The 23,240-nt window shown below is 35.2% G+C and overlaps 4 protein-coding genes across 17 annotated transcripts in view; 2 read left to right on the forward strand and 2 right to left on the reverse strand.

Annotated features, from left to right (window-relative positions):
- The first annotated feature begins 309 nt into the window (after nt 1-309).
- On the forward strand, nt 310-7,557 carry si:ch211-213o11.11 (probable G-protein coupled receptor). The gene is made up of 2 exons (XM_051913434.1): nt 310-617; nt 3,330-7,557. Exon 2 carries the CDS (start codon nt 3,432-3,434, stop codon nt 4,740-4,742), a length of 1,311 nt encoding a protein of 436 aa, XP_051769394.1. The 5' UTR covers nt 310-617; nt 3,330-3,431; the 3' UTR covers nt 4,743-7,557.
- A 2,768-nt stretch (nt 7,558-10,325) lies between these two features.
- cav4a (caveolin 4a) lies at nt 10,326-14,229 on the forward strand. The gene is made up of 3 exons (XM_051912877.1): nt 10,326-10,544; nt 12,032-12,219; nt 12,509-14,229. Exons 1-3 carry the CDS (start codon nt 10,326-10,328, stop codon nt 12,657-12,659), a joined length of 558 nt encoding a protein of 185 aa, XP_051768837.1. The 3' UTR covers nt 12,660-14,229.
- Nucleotides 13,936-21,637, reverse strand: nfya (nuclear transcription factor Y, alpha). Of its 14 annotated transcripts, XM_051912866.1 has the most exons (10): nt 21,487-21,637; nt 19,695-19,823; nt 19,430-19,504; nt 18,178-18,324; nt 17,485-17,637; nt 17,256-17,361; nt 16,973-17,121; nt 16,664-16,840; nt 15,784-15,894; nt 13,936-14,569 (listed from the first exon to the last, which is right to left on the reverse strand). In XM_051912866.1, the coding sequence occupies exons 2-10, from the start codon at nt 19,773-19,775 to the stop codon at nt 14,510-14,512; spliced, it is 1,059 nt and encodes a 352-aa protein (XP_051768826.1). In that variant the 5' UTR covers nt 19,776-19,823; nt 21,487-21,637; the 3' UTR covers nt 13,936-14,509. The 14 variants fall into 14 exon arrangements, with proteins under 14 accessions (XP_051768826.1, XP_051768831.1, XP_051768828.1 ...); XM_051912871.1 differs by lacking the exon at nt 13,936-14,569 and having other exon boundaries at nt 14,886-15,894; nt 19,466-19,504; XM_051912868.1 differs by lacking the exon at nt 13,936-14,569 and having other exon boundaries at nt 14,886-15,894; nt 17,506-17,637; nt 19,433-19,504.
- A 947-nt stretch (nt 21,638-22,584) lies between these two features.
- The window catches only part of sort1a (sortilin 1a), a 26,488-nt gene continuing 25,832 nt past the window's right edge, over nt 22,585-23,240 (reverse strand). Inside the window, exon 20 of the mRNA XM_051911587.1 lies at nt 22,585-23,240. This exon is cut by the window's right edge and continues 777 nt beyond it. The gene's annotated coding sequence lies outside the window, so the exon portion shown is untranslated.

The following is a 23,240-nucleotide window of genomic DNA, read 5'->3' on the forward strand; positions in this document are numbered from 1 at the left end:
CAAACATATACATTAAAACACACACATAATAATAATTATAATAATAATAATAAATTTAATTTATTTAATCAATGGCAGGCCTATATATTAACAAATTTATTATCATTATTTTTATTATTAATTATAAACTATGCAACTAATATTCTATTTAATTTTACTCATATTTGTATTGCACGTTTGTGCATATGTGTGTATATATTTATTGTACAGTGTGAGTGACTGTTGCCACTGATGACTTCCCCAGTCCTGGTCAGCTGTGTCCCTCTCTCTCCCTCCCTCTCTCTGTCTCTCTCACTGTCTACTGTGCTGTGTAGTTGAATTCACCTGCAGCTCTCTGGCTCCTCAGTGAGGGGAACTGACACGTTGTAATTACTCTGTCCAGATGATGCAGTAGAGTCTCCTAATGGACTGACCTGCACATCATGTACATCTGCCTGTGATGGCTTCCGCTTGTCTTAAGTGCAACACCGCAGAGCCAAACACAGCTCCATCAAGCTCTCCACACCACAGAGAGAGTAAGTGCTGGATAAACTCCACGACTCCACATGACCGACGGACAGATCCAGGATTTTGGAACATTTAATGATGATTGACCAGACTTAGTTGATGGATTTCAGGTAAGATTGTTTTTATTGTCATTTGTTGTACTGTTAAACATTCAGCTTATTACTTTAAAATTTCAAGAACTGTCTCATAATTTCAAGTCCAAATTGTTGAAGGTTTAAATAATTCATGTATATTCTCAGTAAACAACAAATTTTGCATAACTGATAATATACGCTGGACAACTACAGAATCTTTTTAATTATAATTAATTACACACACAAAAAGTAGTTTTTCTTGGTTATTTAAAACCACAAACAATGTAGAACCCTAAAGCTAACTGTTTAGTTAACCTGTCTGATTTTTTTTTTCTTTATAATGCAACAAGACGTTTTGCAGAAGTTATATGTTCATGTTGATGTGGGGTTGTGTGTTTATGTTAAACAGCACATAATAAAAGCAGGGCGCCTCTTTCATAACACAAAATCTGCACATTGCACATCTGTTTATTAGATGACCAGAAAATCTGGGCTGAGCAGAGAGATTACTGACTAAAAAAAACATGTCAGGATTAAAAGTGGAAGTCACTGATTTGTCTGAATCAGGGGGTGGGGGGCTGTAGAGGTGTTATTTGTTGTAATTTTCATCCACTTTTCACCCAGAAACCTCTTCTGAAGTTATTTTTTGCTGTGAAAATGGAGATAGTTGTGAGGTCAAGGCATTACCAATCCATCAAGATAAACAAACTGATTAACCTAAAACACGCGGGAATGTTCTGTGCAGCCGTATTGGTGATGTAATACAGCCGCTTTGCTTTTTCATGCCAAATTACTCTGCATTAATTTTCTAGCCCCTATGGACATGTGCTGATGAGACTATAAAAGATTAGAGATGATTTATGATTGTTGGCATGATTAAAATGACTGGTGGAGATCATGATAAAGCTTGGCTGGTCAACATAGAATGATTGACACTAAAAAAAAAAATTCTGTCTTATTATTATTTAATTTTTTTTTTTTTTTTTTTTTCTTACAAAGTGAATTACTGTCATCTTTAATGCTCTACCAAACAAAGTTTGTTTTTTAAAAGTTTTTGAAAGAATTCTCTTATGTTCACCATGGCTGCATTATTTCTTATTATAATCAATGTTGAAAACAGTTTGTGAAATCTTGGATTAACAGAAAATTTGAAATACAATAGTAAGTGTCATAAATTTAACGCATCCTTGCTGAATAAAAGTGTTCATTTCTTTTAAAAAAAACAAAACCCTAATCCCTATATATATATATATATATATATATATATATATATATATATATATATAAATAATGTTTCAACTTTTTAGGGACTTACAACAAATGGCTTACCTAAATTTGTCTCTACACACAGTTTGTGATATAGATAACTAGTGATCAGGAGTTTTCTAGGCATTACAGTGACAGTACAGTAAGCGACATCAGTGAGATGATGTCTGTGGCTGTGTGAAAGTGATTATGTGCACAGTGACGTCTGTGGCGTGAGCGCATTGTAGTGATGTGCAGGTGACAGTGAGCTCACGCTAACGCTAATGCCAGAGAAACCCCAGCAGCTGCAGCCAAACAAGTGAGCTCATTATGCTCCGCTTCAAAAGGTTAGAGCACCACGAGCACCATGAATTATTCCAACTGATCAAGCCTCCCTCGCTTTCTCAATGTTTAGCCACGAGTCCGAAAAAAGAATCACGATAATGCACTGGACATGTTATGCTAATAACCTGATGATTTAGAAATGTGCTAAAAGTACTATGGGATCACCAACAGTTTTGGTAAATGATGGATGGACACTACCATAATGGTAATACCACCATTGGTTTTTTTTTTTGACATAGTACAGTATATAAATATAGTACTCTTACAGTACATCTGACACATCACTGTACCATGGTACTGCCATAGTATTTTTAGGCCCTAAACATAAGCAAAAACATATGTAGAGGTGTTGAATGTCCCATTTTTTGAAAGACCAAGCATGAAAAAATACAAAATGCATCATAGCTTGCTGGTTTTTAGGAAAAAAAAATAAATAAATAAATCGAAAGCCAGAGGAATCATTCAGGTATGGCATTTATTATTATAAATGCCATACCTGAATGATTCCTCTGGCTTTCGATTTATTTATTTTTTTCCCTAAAAACCAGCAAGCTATGATGCATTTTGTATTTTTTCAAAAAGGCATTTATTATTATACTTACTTATGTAACTAATTTTCTATTTAATTTTTCTATTTTATTGCATATGTGTGCATGTATATGTATGTAGTTTTATTATTTTTAGTTTTTCAATTATTATATATTCTATTAATTTTGTAATATTTTTAAATTTGTAGTATTTAAAAATTTTATTTTTTTATTATTATTATTATTTTTTTTTTTAATGTATTTATTTATTTTTTATTTATTTATTTATTTTATTCAGACCGAACATTTAATCTATAATCAAAAGTGAATAAGTTAAAAAGTAAAAAAAAAAAAAAAAAATAGCAATAAAAGATCCCAGATTTATTTATTTTATAATTATAAAGTATTAATTATAAAGTAATCTTGATATTAATTAATTTATAAAAATAAAAAGCATGTGATTTCCAAAGGGGAACTGCAAATACAGTTTAAAAAAAAAAAAAAAAAAAAATGTAAAAAAGCCAAACATCTAAAATCATTTAATGCACCTTTAAATTTGTAAACTTGTTGCTGTGAATGTATTCAGCTGTAGTTATAATGATTTTTGTGTTTCATATTATTCTTTCAACAGCGCTGACCTTTGACCTCCAGCCAATGAGTCCCCATTTCTGACTGGTGGAAGATGGAGAAGCCTGCGTTTCTGCTTTGTGTTTAGTGCGCTACACTGTAAACAATGGAGGCGTCTGGATTACCTCCGACAGCAGAGCTTAACGAAACTGAACTTAATGAGACATTGACTCATGGCCACCCTATGCATCTGGCTCCCAGCATGCAGTTAGGGAGCATGTCCAACCCACAATCTCGTTTACGAGACATGTCGGGGCTCGTCGTCATGGTGACTCTTAATGCATTAGCACTCTTGGCCAATAGCGGAGTACTCGCCGTAGTAGTGAAAGTGCCCCATCTCCGCAAGTTCAGTTTGGTGTGTCACCTCTGCATCGTGGATTTGCTTTGCGCCGCCCTCCTCATGCCTCTCGGCATAGTCTGCGGCTCGCCCTTCTTCGCCGGTGTCGTCTTTTCCGTACTCGAATGCAGATTGTACATATTCCTCAATGCCTTTCTCATATCTGCCTCTATCTTTACAGTTACTGTGATTAGTATCGAACGCTACTTCTACATCGTGCATCCCATGAGGTACGAGGCTAAAATGACGCCTTGGTTATCCGCAGCCGTGATGGGACTCGTCTGGGTGGCATCTACGTTGCTAGGACTTGCTACCGTCTTCGGATGGCCCAGTTATGGAAGTAGAAGCTCCATTGCCGCAACCCACTGCTCTCTCCATTGGAGCCACAGCGGACATCGACGAGTATTTGCCATTTTATTCTGCACGGTTTGCTTTTGCGTGCCAGCTGCCATTATTATTGCGGTCTATGGGAATGTCTATAAAGTTGCCCACACGGCTGCCCGGGAAAGAGGGCCGATCCCGAGCTGGACGATGGAAACTGTTCATCCGAAGCATCGGTCTGATTCCGTCAACAGCCAGACCACAATCATCACCACTAGCACTAGCATCCGCAGAAATCCAGTCCCTCGCAGGAAGAAGAGAACACTGGTTGGCGGGAAAGCAGCACTTACTTTAGCCATCATCGTGGGTCAGTTCCTGCTCTGCTGGCTGCCTTACTTTGCCTTCCACCTGCATCTGTCGCTGGGATTCTCCCATAGTACCTCTGAAGAAGCCGAGGGACCGGTCACCTGGTTGGCGTATTCGACGTTTGCAGTAAACCCATTTTTTTATGGCCTACTGAACCGTCAGATCAGAGAGGAGTTGTGTAAGATGCTCTTGTGTTGCCGATCAGCCAGCAGGCCAGTGCGGCCCTCGGTGTCGGGCCACGAACGTTCAGGGAACGAAGACTTTTTTCATTTTTTGCACAGAAACGGTGAAAGGGACGGGGTTAGATGCAGCTACCACATGACTACACAGAGGAGCACGCTGGACCAGACTAGTTTTAGGATACCGGGGCAAATACCAGAAGAGATTACCTAAAATATTCATGGGATTTTCATGACATTGAGAAGTTACTCAAAAACATTCAAATTCTCAAATTTTGAGTCATAATCATTCATTTTTGTAATGCATTTTTATTACTTTACAAATGATGGTTTTAGCACTTTTCAGCTTTGCTTTAAATATTCTCCCTGTCTGTTTTCTAAAGTGAAAGTGAAGTGTAGCCAAGTATGAATTTGTGCTCTGCATTTCACCCATCCAAGTACACACACACAGCAGTGAGTATTGAAATCTCACACACCGTGAACACACACCCAGAGCAGTGGGCAGCCATTTTTGCCGCGGCACCTGGGGAGTGATTGGGGGTTAGGTGCCTTGCTCAAGGGCACCTCAATTGTGGGTAATAAGAGTGGAAGAGAGCACTGTTCATTCACTCCCTCACCTACAATTTCCTGCCAGTACTGAGACTCAAACCCACAACCTTCAGGGTACAAGTCAGACTCTCTAACCATTAGGCCACAACTGCCCACAATGCATGTTATTGATCTTATTGTGAACGATTCATTCATGCCAGGGCTCAACAGTGTGTGCATTTGACTCGCAGTTGCACTTAAAGTAGTAAAATGTATCTAGGAGCATGTGTGCAAATAAAAAAAAAGTCCTCATGGGTTCTTAAAAAGTAAACAAAAATCAGTTTTGTGAAATTTAAGGTCATTACAAGTCTTAAATATCTTAAATAGTATACTAAACATCCTAATGACCATTTCAAGAGATCCTAAATTCTGGGATGGAAAGACAGGAATCACAACACAGCCTAATGTGGTTATTAAACTTCAAAAATGCTATGATTCATTAAATAAATATAAGCACCACACACGTTTCCAAGTAACCCAGACAGCAACATAGTGTGGCCCAGATCCGGCCTACATCTGGTACATGTGGATTACACGCGGACCAGACGTGGGCCAGATCTGGACCGACACCATGTTGCTGTCAGGGAAAAATGCGGCGCTCCAATTCGGAGCAGTTTGCAATCAATGAATACTGCGCATTTATGCCCAATGATTGCTGTTAATTGATTTACTGTTAATGAATTATGATAATGTTTACTTTATGGTGTTTATATTGTAAAATGTACAAAAGTGAAGCATAGACACTTCAAAATAAGAGTCCTGAGAAAAAAAAGAAAAAAATATATATATACAGTTTAAAGTAGGCCTATAAATATTTACATACTTATTAAATCGTTTGAAGCAGAAAACCTAGTGTACTTTTTTATATTGTAATAAATTAAATAATTTTGCTTGTAAATGTCTCCTTTTGTCCCTTTATTAAGAAAAAACACATTATTTAATCAATTTTCATTGCGCCCCTAATGTTTTCTAATGCACTCCTAAATTTTTCACATGTGCTCCTTAGCGAAAAAGCATCAATCCCTGTTTTACTTTTTAAAAATTAGTTTTGCCCTCGTAATTTTGAATCAAAGCTCAATCTTCTGGTGAAAGAACAGACTTCTCTCTGGTGACACATGCTACACTTCTCCAATCATTTTGTCAACTTAAACCCCAGCCCTTCCTTACAATCGACTGAAAACTTGCATTCAAATCTACAAGTTGCATTTTGTTGTAAGACAAATAAATGGTTCACAATAAGATCAGCAACATGCGTTCAGAAAGCAAACAGGGTAAATTTTGATGTCATATTGACTTGACAACATGGCGACAACCAATGATCAGTAAATGCCTTTCATCCAATCACAACTCTTTCTAGTGGTGACTCCATCCACATGTTTACAAACACAGAGCTTATTAGGGTTTGAATATGAACAGAAATTACTTATTTGTTGCTTAAACTTTTAATGTCATCAAGCATAACCAACCTTTAAATAAAACAGTCAGTGTAGGTGCCATATTTCACATGCAACATCTTTTGTAAACATGATCTCTCACAGCCTTGTTTTCATTTGGAAAAATACTGATATAATATATATGGCATCAAAAATATGACGTCAATCCTGACTAAGGTTTATTAACATACTCAAAATTATTTAAATTAACTAACTTTTTTGAGAGAATAACTTTTTTTCTACTGTATTTCTACTGCAGTATTTAATTTATTTAAAAATTGAGTAACAAATATGACAAAAATAACTTATAAAAGGTGTTGTGAATCAATTTATATTTATTTATTATTTATAATGCAAAGGAGAACCTTGTCTGTCTGCTGTATTTCTTTTCAAACTGTAGATATCACACATGGGATGAAGTAACAAAGCCAGATTGTTTCGTTGTTCAATAAAGACATTAGTCACAGAAAGCTTGACATATACTGATTCAGTTCAGTGCAGCATATGTTGAGTTGTGTTGCATTTACAGCTCATTGTGCTGATTAATGTGGGCCGTCTTTACCCTTATTTTGAATGGTGTGCTATATGGAGCCACCCATTACATAATACAATGTATTTATTTGCACTTTCTTTATTTATACAAAACAATGTGACCATTACTGTCTTTTGCTGTCATGGAGATGAATAGAGCTGTATCATGTTTTTATGGGAGGATGGTACTGTACGTAGAACTGCTTTCTTCCATTGTTTATTCAGATGTACATCTTCATGCAGGCTAATTAGTGTACTCTACAGAGTCAACAATGGCCTAAAGTATAAGCTACATCACTATCAGTAACTAATAGTATTTACACATTACCATTCAAAAGTTTGAGATCAGCAAGATTTTTTTTTAAAGAAATTACTTTTTTTTCCAGCAAAGATGCATTAAATTGATCAAAAATGACAGACATTTATAGTGTTAAAAATGATTTCGATTTCAAATAAATGCTGTTCTTTTGAACTTTCTATTCATCTAAGAATCCTGAATTTTTTTTATCACATTTTCCACAAACATATTAAGCAGCACAACTGTTCTCAACATTGATAATGATAAGAAATGTTTCTTGAGCAGCAAATCTTCATATTAGAATGATTTCTGAAGGATCATGTGACACTGAAGACTGAAGTAATGATGCTGACAATTCAGTTTGACATCACAGGAATAAATTACATTTGAAAATATATTAAAATGGAAAACAGGTATTTTAAATTGTAATAATATTTCACAACATTACAGCCTTGGTGATCAGAAGAGACTTATTTCAAAATCATTAAAAAAAATTGTTTATGAAAATCGTTTGACTTAGGCCAAATACAGGGTTATACTAAATCTGTTTCAGAGTATTGGTGCAGCTACATATTTAAACAGGCAGAAAGATGATTTTAGCTGAATTCTATGCTGAATGTTTCATGTATTTATATCTCCATCATTTTTAGGGACATGTTTTGAATTCTAATGGGGAGATTTGAAAGCAGATTAGATTTAACAGATTAAGCAAACTAAACCAGGGCGGCTGCCAAAAGAATGATTTTAAAAAGCGATAGTCTGACCACACAATCCAAACTGAGCAAAGGTCAACTGGAAAAAAATGCCACAAACTGTGAGATTAAACAATGATGGTGATTAATATGAGAGCTTTCTAGAATTAAACACCATTAGGACCATGATAGTACAGTACAACCAACCAGAACACCCTGGTGGCACGTTTTGCAAAGGCAACATCACTCACATTTCTTCAGAAAATGTAAAAATCATGTTAGCTACAAAAAGAATTTTGTTTTCTCAAAAGCAATACAAATGTATTCAATGTGAAAGGGAACATTTTCAGGATTTATTGTTATGCATTTGCTATGCAATCAGCTGTTGGATTATAAATAGAAACCAATGATCTGCCATTGGCTTTAACAGTGAAACGCATTTTCGTAAAAGCATAGTGTGAAATCTGCCAGAATTTTTCAAAAGCCAACAGTGGGGGGGCATGTTTTTGTATGTGTGTGTCCACAAAAATGCCAATAACCAAAATCCTTGTCCTTGTGCAGACATTTTTTGGTTCACATATGGAAAACAGCTTATAAATCACACTAAGTGGTGTTTTTTGAAAATCTAAAAATGCAGAGTTTTCTGTGAGGGGTAGGTTTAAGGCCCGTTCACACCAATAACAATAACTATATTTGCGTCCACACCTAGTCTTTTTCACTGCAACTTCAAAGAAATAAAGACAATGTTGTCGAAACTAGCGCTGGATACCTGAGGTAATCTTTGCTAGCCTGGCATAATGATCTCATAGTTAATAGTTCTCACCATTTATTCCAAGGGTATGACCGATTGTTTTCCATATATCCATTTTCTTTAAAGTAGACTTGTCAAACAGTGGTGTTTTTTCTGGACCTCGGCGATTAACTTCTCCGCAATGTCGTCTGCCATTTTAAATGCGCGAGCCCTTAGATTAGAACGGATTCTGACTCGCTGTCCGTGTTTTATTGTTCAACAGCTGGAAAAAAATCGTTCTGAAAGTGATCCCAACGATATCGTTTCTCTATATCGTTATAGTTGTAACTGTGGTGTGGACAGTGCTATTCTTTTACATTTAGAACGATTTTTAGAACTATATCTTTATTGTTATCTTTATAGTTATCGTTATCGTATAGTTCTTGGTGTGAACGGACCTTTAAGGGTTAGGGTATAAAATATACAGTTTGTACAGTATAAAAATCATTATGTTTATGGAATGTCCCCATAAAACATGAAAACTCAACGTGTGTGTGTGTGTGTGTGTTTAAACATTAAAAGGCAAAAAGCAGCTACTGGATATTACTAGTTCTGTCCAGTTTTATTTCCTCTTTTTTTATTAATATTTTGAATTAGTTTTAATTTAAATTAACCGTTTCCATTTTCATTTTAAGTAATATTTTAGTAATTTTGTTGTGTGTTTTTGTCATTTTTTTAATGTCTATATTTAAGTTATTTTAGTACATTAAGACAAGTTAAACTAAATGAAAATGAGAAATGTTGCTTTGGTAACTAGCTGAAATAAAATAACTTTTTAATATTTTATTTCAGTTAATGTTTATTTTATTTCAAGTGACAAAAACATTTTTTTTATGGTTTTAGTTTTAGTTAACTATAATAATCCTGGTTATTGCCTAAATACTATTTTCTAAATTTTGCTTTATTTTCCTGGAAGAGAAAGTCTTTTCAAATACATATCTGCAAAATATTTATTTTGGCAACTTTTAGCATAAGAATGGCCTCATCAGACCTATGCTAAAAGACAAAAAAGTCACATACTCATTCACAAATAATGTCCAAAGAGTTAAATATTACAATCTGTGGACCAAATTTAAAATCACAATACTACACGCTGATCCAACCAAATCCCGATCAGTGCTCAAAATCAATGCTTCCATTCTATTAAATGTCATTGGGTTCTTGATCCGCAGGTTCTTTTAAGAGCTCTTCTAAGCTTACAACCAGCGGTCTGCATTTGTCCAGTCACTAATGGGGTATTTATAGCAGAAGTATCAGTGGGGGCTGGCATCTTCCCATTGGGGCCTGTTTGGGAATGCCTGCTAGGGCACGGTCACTTTCCTAATATATCCCATATCCCTGTTTCAGCTTCAAGACAGCACTCTGGCTCTCCATTCAGTGTATATGTGTGAGAGTGTGTGAAACTGTTTATGCGTGTTTTGATGCTGTTGATGACCCGCTTTATGAACTTACAACCTTCAAATTGATGTCGGGCACCATGATGCAGAGTGTGGACACAAAGGAAACTGAGATCGACCTGAGGGATTCAGGGGATGGAGAGGACGACGAGGGACAACAGACGTGGAAGACGCAGCTGGAAACTGTCCTGGAGGAAGAGGAAGAAGAAGATGTGATCTCTACACAGAGTGACACCAGGCCTCTGATCAATGAACGGGACCCAAGACAGATAAATGAGTGTCTTAAGGTAATCACTTTGTGTCCGTCTACAATATTTCTTTATTGTAGCACTATAGAGTCTATAGAATGTCACTTTTGATGGTGACAGTGACTTTTGTGGAGCTTTTAACCTGATAGGAATGTTATGATAGTTAAGATCAAGTCTTTTTTTTTTTTTTGAAAAACCTGTCAATGGGGTAAAAAAAATAATAATAAAAGTAATTCAAAGGGAAAACCCTACTGACAGATAAACAAGACTTAAGAAAAGAAATCTATCTTGATTTAAGAATTTTTATATATTTGTAATGGGAAACGAGATAAGACACTAAGTAAGAAAATCATTTTTTGCACTGCAAGATTTTGATCGATCATATTCCTAAAACCTTTGCATTTAATGACATTTTGTTAGTTCAATTAGGTTAAATTAGATTGAACTTTACTGAACCTACTCTAATCCAAAGTAAAGAACATTGTCTTGACATTGTAGACAACCGCAGTTGGTAGCAGGAGATGGATTAGAAGAACATGTGTGAATATCTTCAATGATGTGGACAATAATAGCAACGCTTCTTGAATGAGCTGACCAGACTAATTACACAACTACGAAAGACTTGCAGTAGCTTTAGGGCTGCTGTAGCATTGTTTATGTTATGAACCATTGCTAATTCTAATTTTGCTGATTGCAGTATTCAGTTTTAAACACTCGATTTAAGAGGTAAGAATACATACCAAAATCCGATGTAGTACAACAAACAGAAATAGGAGGAGTAAATAAATATACACTCAATATTCCAGCTGTAGCCGTAGTAATGAAGACCCGCCTTTCATTTTAAACAGCCAATCAGCTTAGCTCATTTGTTTTAGAATATACATGATGCACATTAGCCTAATATGAGCTAAAAAAAAAAAGAGCTAAATGTATTATTTATTACCATTGTTGTCAGGTATATTGGTAGTGTCATGTACTGTGTTAGTGAAAATTAGCATAGCCAATATTAGCTTAGCAAACTTTGTCTATATTAATGTAGAAGGTAAATTCATATATTTAAATGTAGAATCATGTCTAAAAGGCAAAATAAAATCTAAATCATGATTTTTGACTTCTGTTGTCAGGTTCATTGGTGATTTAATATGTTAGTGAAAGATTAGCATAGCCAGTGTTAGCTTAGCCAGCTTTGTCTTTTCCTGTTCATGTAGAAGCTAACTGTATTCATACATTTAAATGTAGAATCATGTCTAAAATGTAAAATCAAATCTAAATAATGATTTATAACTACTGTTGACAGGTTTATGGTGGTTTAATGTATATTAGTGAAAAAAAGAGGCTTAGCCAAGATGCTTTGTGTAAAATGTACTGTATTTGAATGTAACGTTTATACTGACTAAAATGAATTAAAAAAACAGCTCTCAGGGGGCATTTTCTAAGATGGCTGTCAGGTGACCTATCATTAAAGCGACATGTTCATTTTAAAGCAGATGAAGGGTGCTACTTTCCTGAATTTTCTCTTTCGACAGGTTAGTTTTGAGGACGTGATAGCAGAACCGGTGTCGGTGCGCAGTGGGGATCGGGTGTGGATCTGGAGTCACGCTCTTTTCGAGGTGTCCAGGGTCTGGTTTTACCGTATCATCACGGCTCTGCTGGCTGTTCCAGTGTCCCTCATTGCTGGGATTGTCTTTGCTGTCCTCAGCTTCATTCACATCTGGTATGAGCAGATTACATTTATACCAAAGCGACTTATATTGCGTTACCTGAGAGTCAAACCCATGACCTTGCTGTTGCTAACAGAGGAATGCACATTATGGAATACTTTTAATCTTTCATGCCCAAATCTCCAGCCTAATTTTCTGTGTATAGTTATGTAACATACCAAAAACAAACTGTGTAAAAAATTGCTGGATAAATTTGTTACCAGAAGTAGACATTTTTATTAGACCGATTTATTTCAATTAAGAAAAAGAAATGCTAAGCTTTCACTTTTTACTCTGTTTCAGGTTCTTTACACCATGCGTGCAGGTTGTCTTGATAAACACTGGGTGGTTGCAAACTTTATGGAGCAGCGTTTTAGACATAATCATCCTACCCTTCTTCCAAAGTGTAGCCAAGTGCTGCAGAGGGATTAGTGTTGTTTTCACACGGGAATGAGAAGCATTCACTGGAATCTGTTCAATCAATTCAAATGGGAATTCACATTGACCTTTTGGGCAGATGTGTGGCCATCTGACTCCTGGTGCATGTCAAGGGGGACCATGCCCAAAGCTAAGCGGGATGAATGTTAACTCGCTGCCAAAGACTGACAAGAAAATATATTAGGAAATGCATGAAGGTTGCTTATGTATGAATGTGTTTTAAAGGGACAGATCACCCAATAATGAAAATTCTGTCATTTACTCACCATCATGTTGTTCAAAACTCATTATTATCTTTCTTCAGTGGAGCTTTTTGTCATTTTTTTTAATCACCTTTTATGTTCCATGAAAGAAATAAAGCCATACAGGTTGGGAACAAAATGAGGTTGAGTAAATGATGACAGAATATTTGTTTTTTGATGAATTAACCCTGTGTGTTTTATACAGAATTCATCAATGTTTTCTTTTTGTCAAGTAATTTTTTAATTTCCTACCAACGGTGCCATAAAACATGTTTGCAGCTGGTGCAGGTCGAGAAATCCTGCCTTTTGGCTAATCATTATGGTAAAACATACTGCTATTAACATCTATTGTGTATTCTGATGACCTGTTTTGCATCGCATTGAGTACACATTGTGTACTCTTTGAAGTATTCTCAACGCAAAAGCCCTTTCATTTGAAAAATAACCAATTGTTCCCACCTATCCAATCAAATGGCTCACTCTTCATATGCTAATATGAGGCCACCAAAATAATAACTGATTTAGTTATATAAAGCCCTCTGCTGTAAACAGTCAATCTGCCATAGTCATTTTAGTCTGATTAGCTCCATTCTAGCGCACCCTAGTGTTGGGGAGATCAGATCTATGTGCTTCCCATCTTAAAACACTCTTTAGTTCAAAATGACATTTTAAAGCACATGCAAAAGTTTCTCAAGGTCTTAAAAGGACAGTTCACCCAAAAATGAAAATTCTGTCATCATTTACTCACCTTAAAATCACTCTAAACCTGCATGACTTCCTTCTGTGGAACATAAAAGAATAAATGATGGCAGAATTTTCATGTTTAACTCCAATAAGATGACTCCAGTAGAGCTCAGGTATGCGTCATGGATCTATAAATAATGGCAATCAAATGGGTGTGCCTGTAACTTGGCAAAGGGAAACAAACATGGCTTGACACATCCCAAGAGAATGTGCAGATGCTAAAAATTGTCTAACATATCAGTATGAAGCTTCATTGGATGTCTAAAATGTTGCATTTAAGTTTAAAAAGCAGCTTTTGCAACCATGTACAGAATGTCAACCTTTATTTAGAAAATACAAAGAGATAACTGAAGGTTTTCAATAAAGGGAGATGTTTGAGTGCGGGTGGATGTACAAATGGTTGGTGGATCAACTAAAAGCGCAAGTGCATAGAAAATTGTAACATTTCACAGTCTGATCCATTATACTTAAAAACAACCAGTGGCACATCTCATAAAACAAAACTAAACTGCAATTCACATTTTTGTGATTCTAATGTTATGTCACTTTTTAATTAAATAAAGAAATGGAGTGGAATTAAATGCCTATACAAATCATGAACATTCAAATGAAAAAAGTCTTTCCTCATAAATACAGCAAACACCTTGTACACCATCTTTCAGCCTTGTGAGATGGTTTAAAACTCAAAGTTCCCAATATCTCCATGTTCTACCTGGCACTATTAGATATCTAAAACAATTGTTCAGTCTGAACGAGAACTGAAACAAAGCAAAATATAAACAGGACTTCAGGGAAGTCAAAAAACCATGTGTTGAAATAAAGAGAGTCTCCTTTTTAAACGAGTATAAAGGACTGGCTAAAACGTGGAGGAAAGGGTAGTTTATGCCACCTGAATCATCTGGCCCACTGTGTCCTCTTCAACTTGATCCTGCTCAGATTTCTGTGAGGAAAAAGGAAGATAAATAAAGATCATGAAAATTTCATCAATATGATTTGCTATTAGGGGATGACTGGTGTTGAGTGAACGCTTACCTGTTTGAACCATGAGAATTTTCTGCTATTGTGTCTGATATATACAAAATATTAGTGATTGACTCAATTCTAAAATACATTTTAAACCATCTATGAGATTTATTCATCAATTAATGAGCCTAAAAATATATTACATTTTATATTGAATAATTTGTTTATATGCAACCCTTTGCACAATAAAAATTGAATATTTAACATGGGAAAAAACTGCATTACTAACAAAGTATAAATCAAGAACAATGGTTTATTTGCATAAAAAGGGCATATATCATCAAGTAACAAACATAACTGCAATGTAAATGCAAACAAGAGCCCACATACAGCCCCGCTGTAAGAAACATAAAATGGCAAAAGCGAAAACAAAGCCACAGCTCTGGGCAAAGACAGAAGAGCGTTGAAGGGTGCAAGCCAAGCCATACATCACAAATGAAAACAGATCATTTTGAATGACTATTCATAGCAGTAAGATGGTAAAAAGGACAAATAAACACAGCTTAATACATCTCAGCATCCAGTGAGTTTCACAAGCAGTTTACAGCATGGAAGGACAAACGGCAGAAATGCAGACAGAACAAAGACGTCAAGGTTGAAGATTTCCCTTTAAAGTAGCAGTTAGACATTTAAGACAAGAAACCTTTAACATTGACAGGGTAAAATGTGCTAATCACCCATGTTTACAGCTGAAGCTTTTTGGAAGAAGCCATTAGCAGAGCTCAAACATAATATCTTTAGGCTGCACAAGATATGCAGCTAAATAGCAAAATTATTAAAAAAGCTACAAGGAAGCATAGCAGTTACAAACATGGGGACTGAGCTGTACATTGTAATTGCTCATACTATACACTAGAACATATATACTAAGATCTTAGTATGCATGTTCAGTTTAACTAGTTGGAAATGTAAATAAACTCACAGACAGGGACAGTTCGGACATGAGCATGTCACAGACGCATGAGGTAGCTCAGACACAGAGCTGCAGCGTATGGATGATCTAAGTTAAATTAGGTGTATACATTGAGTTCAGTCTCTCGGGTGGGACACGGGCTGGGATTGGATAGTTTACCCCAGAGGCGGGGCAGAGGTGGCTGGCCAATGAGAGCTGAGCTCAAGCCCCTCGCTCACCTTAAGGGCCTGCATGGCCATTTCTTCTTTTTCCTTCGGGGAAAAGAAGCGCCCACCATCTCCACGCTTCCTGGCCATGGCGTGACGATGACGGGACTCATGCAGGTATTTCTGGAAGGGGATAGTAAAGAAAACATATTGAATAGATGGTCACGGTACAGGATTATTCACATACATGCTGTGTTGAACAGAAACCTGTCAAATATAATTTAATAAAGTCAATTAAATGATTATTAATAAAATACAGAAAATTAATAATCAGAGCTGCTTTGCTGTTCCTAATGACGAAGATAATTGCTAAGGTTAAATAGATACGAGAATAAAAGAACAATCACACTTCAAATAAATGCAAGAAAGAAGACCAATCAAACCGAAGTTAAAAATTGAATCTGTAGGTAAAGCAGTTCAGGCTGTTTAGTACTGCAATGTAATGAATTTTATTAATATTCCTATATATAACAGTGAAATATTAATACTAATATCACATTATATACTGCTATAATTTAAAGAAAATGTAAGAAGTTTTAAGATGAAGCATGTACTTAAGGTTTAGCTTGTAAATAGACAAAAAAATTAAATAAAAATAATATTATATTTAAAGACAATAAAAAGAGATATATATTGTAATTTGTGTATATGCCAAATGTTATTTTTAATAAATAAAATTATAATTTATAAAGTAACAAAAATTAATAATCAGAACTGCTTTGGTGTTTTTAAGGTGATAAAAAGGTACGAGGATGCAATGGTTAAATCAAAACGAGTATAAAAGAACAATCACATTTCAGTATGGAAATTAAATTAAATATATAATGAGTCATATATATTATATTGGTCACTGCAGATAAAGCATTAGTTATTGCAGTGAAATTATACATACTCTTCTCTCTTTGGGTATTTTGCCCTCAGCCTCTAATTTGGCACGGGCTTGTCTCCTTTTGAGAATCCGGTGATACTGTTTAGCGTTGACATACAGAGGTTCCTCCTCCAGCATCTCTGCTCCAGGAAGAGGAATGCGCTGCATTGTGGGAACTGACCCGCCACCCCCTGGGACCATCTGATTCAATTACACACACACACACACACACACACACACACACACAAATGTTAGGAAATATGACCAAAATAGATCATCTGTATAGCAAGATGTCCCTTTCGGTTATAGGTAAAAGTGACCAGAAATGCTCACCATGACCATTCCTCCAGCATTGACCATGTTTCCTGCCATGGGAAGAGTGACCGTGACTGTGCCCTGACCGGTGTTAGTGGTGTTTGTGTTGGATCCAGCTGAGACTAGCTGAGCTCCTGCTAAAGATGCAGCTGGAATGGTGATCATTCCTGGATGGAAAAATAAAAAAATGCATTGAAATTAATTGCATATCATATGAAGTGTCTATTGAAAGTATGCTTAACTAACTCTTAGCTCCTTAAAAGTGCATGGTAAGTGTTTTGCAGTGGAATAGCAGTGTTACCTTGCTGCAGGATGGTCCCATCTGCATTAACAGGCTGGTAAACGATGGTCTGTCCTTCAGCGGTTTGAGCCACCTGCTGACCCTGTACAGTGATCTGCTGTTGACCCTAAGAATATACAAAGGATGAGTGTTTATTTACCTGCAGTTTGTATTTAACTGCAAGAGAGTAGCTTCTAGCAGGTGATACTTTATATTTGTTCAAATATGTGTCAAAATGAAGTTAGCAAACCTGGAAAAGATCGTAGGATACCTGGTTCTGTCCTGCAGTGACCGCAGTCTGTGGCTGTTGAATGATGATCTGTTGGGTCTGTCCCTGCTGACCCTGTAGCTGTAATGTCTGTCCACCCGGAAGCTGGATCTGACTGGGTTGTACCAACTGAATCTGTGCCAAATTTAGCAATTTCATTACAATTACATCCCCAATATCTTGATGGAACACTATACTGCTGTGGCTCTCAAAGTTTTTGACTCAATGCCCACAACTATTTTTATAGGCTGCATGACTTTTCCAGTTGTTACCGATTTACTGGATAAGATTATTTTTTTAAATTCTTTACTTACAATTTCTAGCTGATAAAATGTTTTAGAGCTTGTCATAAATGTATATTCATTATAAAAATGCCCATAGAGTTAAAAATGTTACTAATTTACATGTTTTTCCAGGTCTAGAAATCACATTGTTAAAATAAGGCTTCCTGATATATCCAGGTTTTTCAAGAATCCTGGTTCTTCAAAGACAAAAGCTGATTTAAAACAAGAAAATGTTGTTGTTTTGTTTGTTTTATTTTAAATCAATTTACCTGGTTGAGAACCACTGCTATATAACATTACTAAAGTATTAAAACAAACAGAGAAATTAAATAAGTTTGTGAAAATGTTACATTTTTAACCAGCAATTTTGTGTAAAATTAGCTCCACCCACCTGCTGCAGCCCCTGTGTACCAGATACTGGTACTTGCATGATGGTTTGACCTTGTCCTCCTGTCATGGCCTGTACCATTATGGGCTGCCCAGAGGAAGTGATGAGCTGACCCCCGCTGACTTGTACCATAAGAGGCTGCCCTTGGACCTTAGAAGAGGATGCATGCAAAAAAATCATTCATTTTATGTAAACTTTAAGATAATTTACCTGAGGTTAACACAGAATTGTAATACTATGGAAGACCATTTCCGCCACATAAATAATCATGCTCTGGTAAGTCATAATTATGACATTAAAAGTTGAAATTATGACATATTAAGTAGAAATTTACTTAAAAAGTCAAAATTATGACATACTAATTCGAAATTATGACTTAAAAGTCATAATTACGAGATAAAAATCTAAATTTCATAATTTCGGCTTTTTATTTCATAATTTTGACCGACTTAGTATGTCATAATTTTGACTTTAATCATGTAATTTAAATTTTTTAAATCCTAATTTCGACTTTTTAAGTCAATTTCGTTCATAATTTTTAATGTCAATTTCTACTTTTTGTCATAATTATGACAAGTAATAATCTCAACTTTTTTTAATCTTTTAAATAGTTTTTATATCATAATTTCGATTTTTTTAAGTCAATTGCGACGGTCATAAGTAATAATTTCGAATTTTTACGTCATAATTTTGACATTTTAATCTCATAATTTTGACTTCATCTCATAATTATGACTTAGTATGTCATAATTTTGACTTTTCTTCTCATAATTCTGACTATCATGATTTTGACTTTTTATGTCATAATTATGACTTACCAGAGCATGATTTTTTATTCTCATGTGGCAGAAATTGACTTCCATACATTACAGGCATTATTAAAAGATTTATAATAAAAGATTTCATTATGACATTATGATATACATTAAGGCAATGCAAAACACAGATGCATGCAAGAAAATGCACTGCATGTGAATGTCAGAAATGCAAAAAGTTGGTGGAGCAGCTGTTCTGTACTTGTTGGAGATTTTATAATGCAGTTTGCAAAACAAAGCATGCTTAAAAACGTGGGTGTCCTTTGGACACTGAAATTCTTGTTGTAAATCATAGTGAGTGATAAACTTAAACTGAGACAAATGCAAAAAGCACACAGGTCACAGATATCTGATATCTGAACATTGCATTTGACAACTGCGAGTTGAAATGGCATGCATGGAGATTTGGAGACAGCAGAGGGGCTCAGAGAGCCAACCACTACCTGAAGAACCTGCTGGGCTGCAGTCTGGCCTACCTGAGGCTCAGTCTGCAACTGCACCGCAGTCACTGTGCCCTGGGCCAGAGATAAGGGACCGTCACCATACTACAAACTGACTAACGTGACTCGCATATTAGTAAAAACACACAAAAACACTCCTTCTATGGTTTTATACCACACTGAGATGCTTTGTTACTACATTTTGTTGCATCTCTGAAATTCAGTACTGCATTATCAGATACTGCCTGTAAATTTCACACATTACCTGTTGTTGGATCTGTCCACTGCTGGTCTGCACCACTATCTGCTCTCCACTAGTTGTCGTTGTGGTGGTGTACTGCTCCATGTTTGCTGTCTGACTTCTGTGGGTTGAGCGATGAGATGAAACTTAAGTCTGAAAAATAGCAACAACATGTTGTTAATCTCTTATGCAACAGCACATGTATCTGATGAAAGAAGCTTAAAAGATGATGTTTGACAGAATGCTGGATTTTAGTATCAAGTCAGCTCTTTAAATTTTTATCTGTTAATCATCAGCAAAAATAATTAGAAATTGTTGTTTTTTTTAAAACTTCGGGTAATACTGTGTATTAAATGAATTCCCTGTATTGTTACCTTTGCATATTTATTTTTTTAATTTACTAGACTTATTTAACTGCAAGTTAACACAAACAAAAAGTACTAAAAAAGTGGAAATATTTTCATCATTTTAGGCTTGCAGCACAATGGTTTTCTTTTAAATACTTTGGAGTACCATATAAATGGAACACAAATGTAATCAAGGTATATATCAAAGTAATACCATTTGATACTACAGCTGTATCATGGTAAAACAGTACATTTTTATAAGAGAGCTCAAGATATAAACACTTTTATGGTTATATTTACTCCCCCTCCCTGAGAAATATGAAACATGCATAAAAAACAAGAAAACCTAGACATTATAATTTTCTGTAAGAACCTTTGTTGTTGTGATTATTATAGTGTGATATTCTTCTCTTAATATAATGAAGTTTTTGTTTTTGTAAAAAAAAAAAAAAAAAAAAAAAAAGTATTAGGCCTAAATTAGAAAAAAGCTGTAAGGAATGGGACACTGTTTTCTGTTAATGAAAACCATTTTTCATATTTTTCTTTTTAAACTGAGAAGCAAAAAGAAAAATGTTTATAATCAGATTTTATTCTGCACATTAAATATATGCATATCCTATCCTATTTACATGACTGAAATATAAATGCTAAGCTAAATGACATTACATATTGTTGTTGACCTTGTAGATTTGCTACAGTCATGTAAATAAAATACAGGAAACGACAAGAATTTTTTCTATTACTCAAATTACAAAGAAAAACACTGTGTTTTGGGTTTCGGTGCTACAGTTTCTATTATCATTAACGTAAAATTGATCTGTTCTTCAGTTTCACCCGTCGAGTCTTTGCATCGTCACAGACGCCTTTGTTGTGTTGCAACATGCATGTTTCTCACAAACGAAACCCATTTTTATTTAAACAGCACATTTTAAACATGACTACTCAATACTGGAGTGTTTATATGGTGTTAATAAAAATATGGTGGCTTGTTTCTCTTTGTCTAACATTGCTGGCGTTGCGTTAGCACATCGCTCTCCGTGTTCTCATGCACGAGCGTATGTTTTCTGCGTAAACCCTATGATTAAAGCCAAACAAATACTAACACTTATTAACACTCTTTTGGTTGTTTAAAACTAATATATCAACCAACTGGTTCCAACCGACATTTTAGACAGTGCGAAAGTCAGAAAATATATAACAAAGCCCGGCGCAAAACTGGGCCTATTAGAGACGCCAGCGCTGCTTAACGGAAAAACAACGAAAATAAACTATTTCTCGACATTGTTTTATCGTTTTAACCACATAATTAGAAACATACACGTGCATGCCGTCCACAGAGTGGACCTTGACATACACAATCCGCACTATTCCTGTTTATAATGATTTTAGTCATTTGGTTGGTCGGTCACACACCAATCCCCAGCTAACCGACCGAGTCCCGTCCCCTCCCAGCAGCCGCGCTCACTCACCGTCTTCGCCGCCGCCCGATGCACCTCTGATTGGCTCCGATAGTGGCGCCTGGAGCCCAATCACACGACGCGTCTCGCTCAGGAGCCAAAATGGCGCACTAGGAAAAAAACCGCGATGTAGCTCAAAAGCCCCTCCTACAAGACAGACCACGCCCCCTCTCAACCCCTGCTCTGACAGATGAAGAGCTGTGTATTATGCAATGCGAAAGAAAATAACTGCGGATAATAAATAAATAAAATAAATACATACATGTAAAAATACAGCCAGTACATAAAAATAAATATAAAAATAAATAAGTTAAACAATTACAGAAATTAATGAGTAATTTCATACACAAAAATCAGTGAATTCATATTTATTTTTATTAGATTATCATTTGAATTTCTAAATTGATTGAATGATCCATTATAATAAAGCTCATTTTCTTTCTTTTTTAAAAATGTATTTATCAGCTTTAGTCCCACATGATATGTGTTTTTTTTATTTTTTATTTCATGATTTCATTTTGCTTTTTCTCTCTCTGGAAAATATGAAATGATAAAAACAAGAAAACCTAGCCATTATACTTTTCTGTAGCAAACTTTCCTATGCTATTATTGTAGTGTTATGTATTTCTCAATAATCATTCTGTTTTGAGTCTTCAGGTTATTTTTTAAATACATACATAAAATAAATAGGAATAATAATATGGAATATTGGTGTTCTTTGTTAATGTTAAATATTTTCCATGTGATGTTCTTATTTTTTTTACGGAAGAAAATTCTGTTTACAATCAGATTTTATCCGGCACATGAAATGCACGCAGCTCTTGTTCTATTTGCACAATTGAAAATACAAATCCTGTGCTGAATTACATTAGCCAACTGCTGTTTATTGACCATGTAAGTTTCTCATTACAAAGCAAAGTAGGAAACATTAGGCTACAGGCTGTACAATATCCAACTTTAAGGATGTTTATGTACCCTTGTACAAGAAAAAAAAAAAAAAGCAGTTTTAATAAAAGAGACACAAAACACCTTTTAAAGTCTTTGTGAATTCAGTTCACCTTGGTGCATCAGGGTCAAGAACCCATTTGATTCAAGTCAATAAGCGTGGACTTCAAAAAAAATTATTTTTATTGTTCTCGGCAGTCACATTTAATGGTACAGCATTTTACACTTTGACTTATGAAAAGCCATGTTCAAACTTGAGGACCCTTTCTTCAACATGCAAACCCATCAATGAAATGTGTGGTCCACTGTGATCTATAACCCCTGAGGTATCTATTTAATTACCTGTGCAAAAAAAAAAACAAAACAAAAAAAAAAACACTCAAATCTTAATCAGCTTACTGACTACAAATTAGCTTATTTATGAGTTGACAGTCAATACAGTCCAAAAATATACATTTTCATATTTGATTAGGCTGCTAATTAGATGCATTTAATATCGTCAACATCCCAATTAAGGATGAGTTGCTGTTCTAAAAAAATAAACATTTAATGTCATAGATAACATTAAACATTTTGTCTTGTTATTGAATATACAACTATTGCTGACTTAGCAATGAGGAATCAGACTATTATGTATAATGCACTTATTCTCTAATACTCATTATGTATTAAGATGATTGAAAACCACGCAATGTGCCATTTCTCAAATCTTTTCTTGCATCAAATGACCAAACAGAGAACAGCATTGGTAATACTGAATCGAAATAAAAAATTATCATTATTTGTGCATAGAAGATATGCAAAGTGCAAAGTGTATCTAA

Source organism: Ctenopharyngodon idella, chromosome 11 (assembly GCF_019924925.1).
Source record: "Ctenopharyngodon idella isolate HZGC_01 chromosome 11, HZGC01, whole genome shotgun sequence".
Taxonomy (NCBI): Eukaryota; Metazoa; Chordata; class Actinopteri; order Cypriniformes; family Xenocyprididae; genus Ctenopharyngodon; species Ctenopharyngodon idella.

Bases quoted from the DNA above. Each gene is read 5' to 3' on its own strand.
- si:ch211-213o11.11 (XM_051913434.1), top strand. From the start codon at position 3,432: ATGGAGGCGTCTGGATTACCTCCGACAGCAGAGCTTAACGAAACTGAA.
- cav4a (XM_051912877.1), top strand. From the start codon at position 10,326: ATGTCGGGCACCATGATGCAGAGTGTGGACACAAAGGAAACTGAGATC. The intron at 10,545-12,031 runs GTAATCACTTTG...CTCTTTCGACAG, and splicing joins AGATAAATGAGTGTCTTAAG to GTTAGTTTTGAGGACGTGAT. The intron at 12,220-12,508 runs GTATGAGCAGAT...ACTCTGTTTCAG, and splicing joins CTCAGCTTCATTCACATCTG to GTTCTTTACACCATGCGTGC.
- nfya (XM_051912861.1), bottom strand. From the start codon at position 19,775: ATGGAGCAGTACACCACCACAACGACAACTAGTGGAGAGCAGATAGTG. The intron at 18,325-19,429 runs GTGGTTGGCTCT...TCCTCTTCTAAG, and splicing joins CCCAGCAGGTTCTTCAGGTA to GTCCAAGGGCAGCCTCTTAT. The intron at 16,841-16,972 runs GTGAGCATTTCT...TAATTGAATCAG, and splicing joins ATGCTGGAGGAATGGTCATG to ATGGTCCCAGGGGGTGGCGG.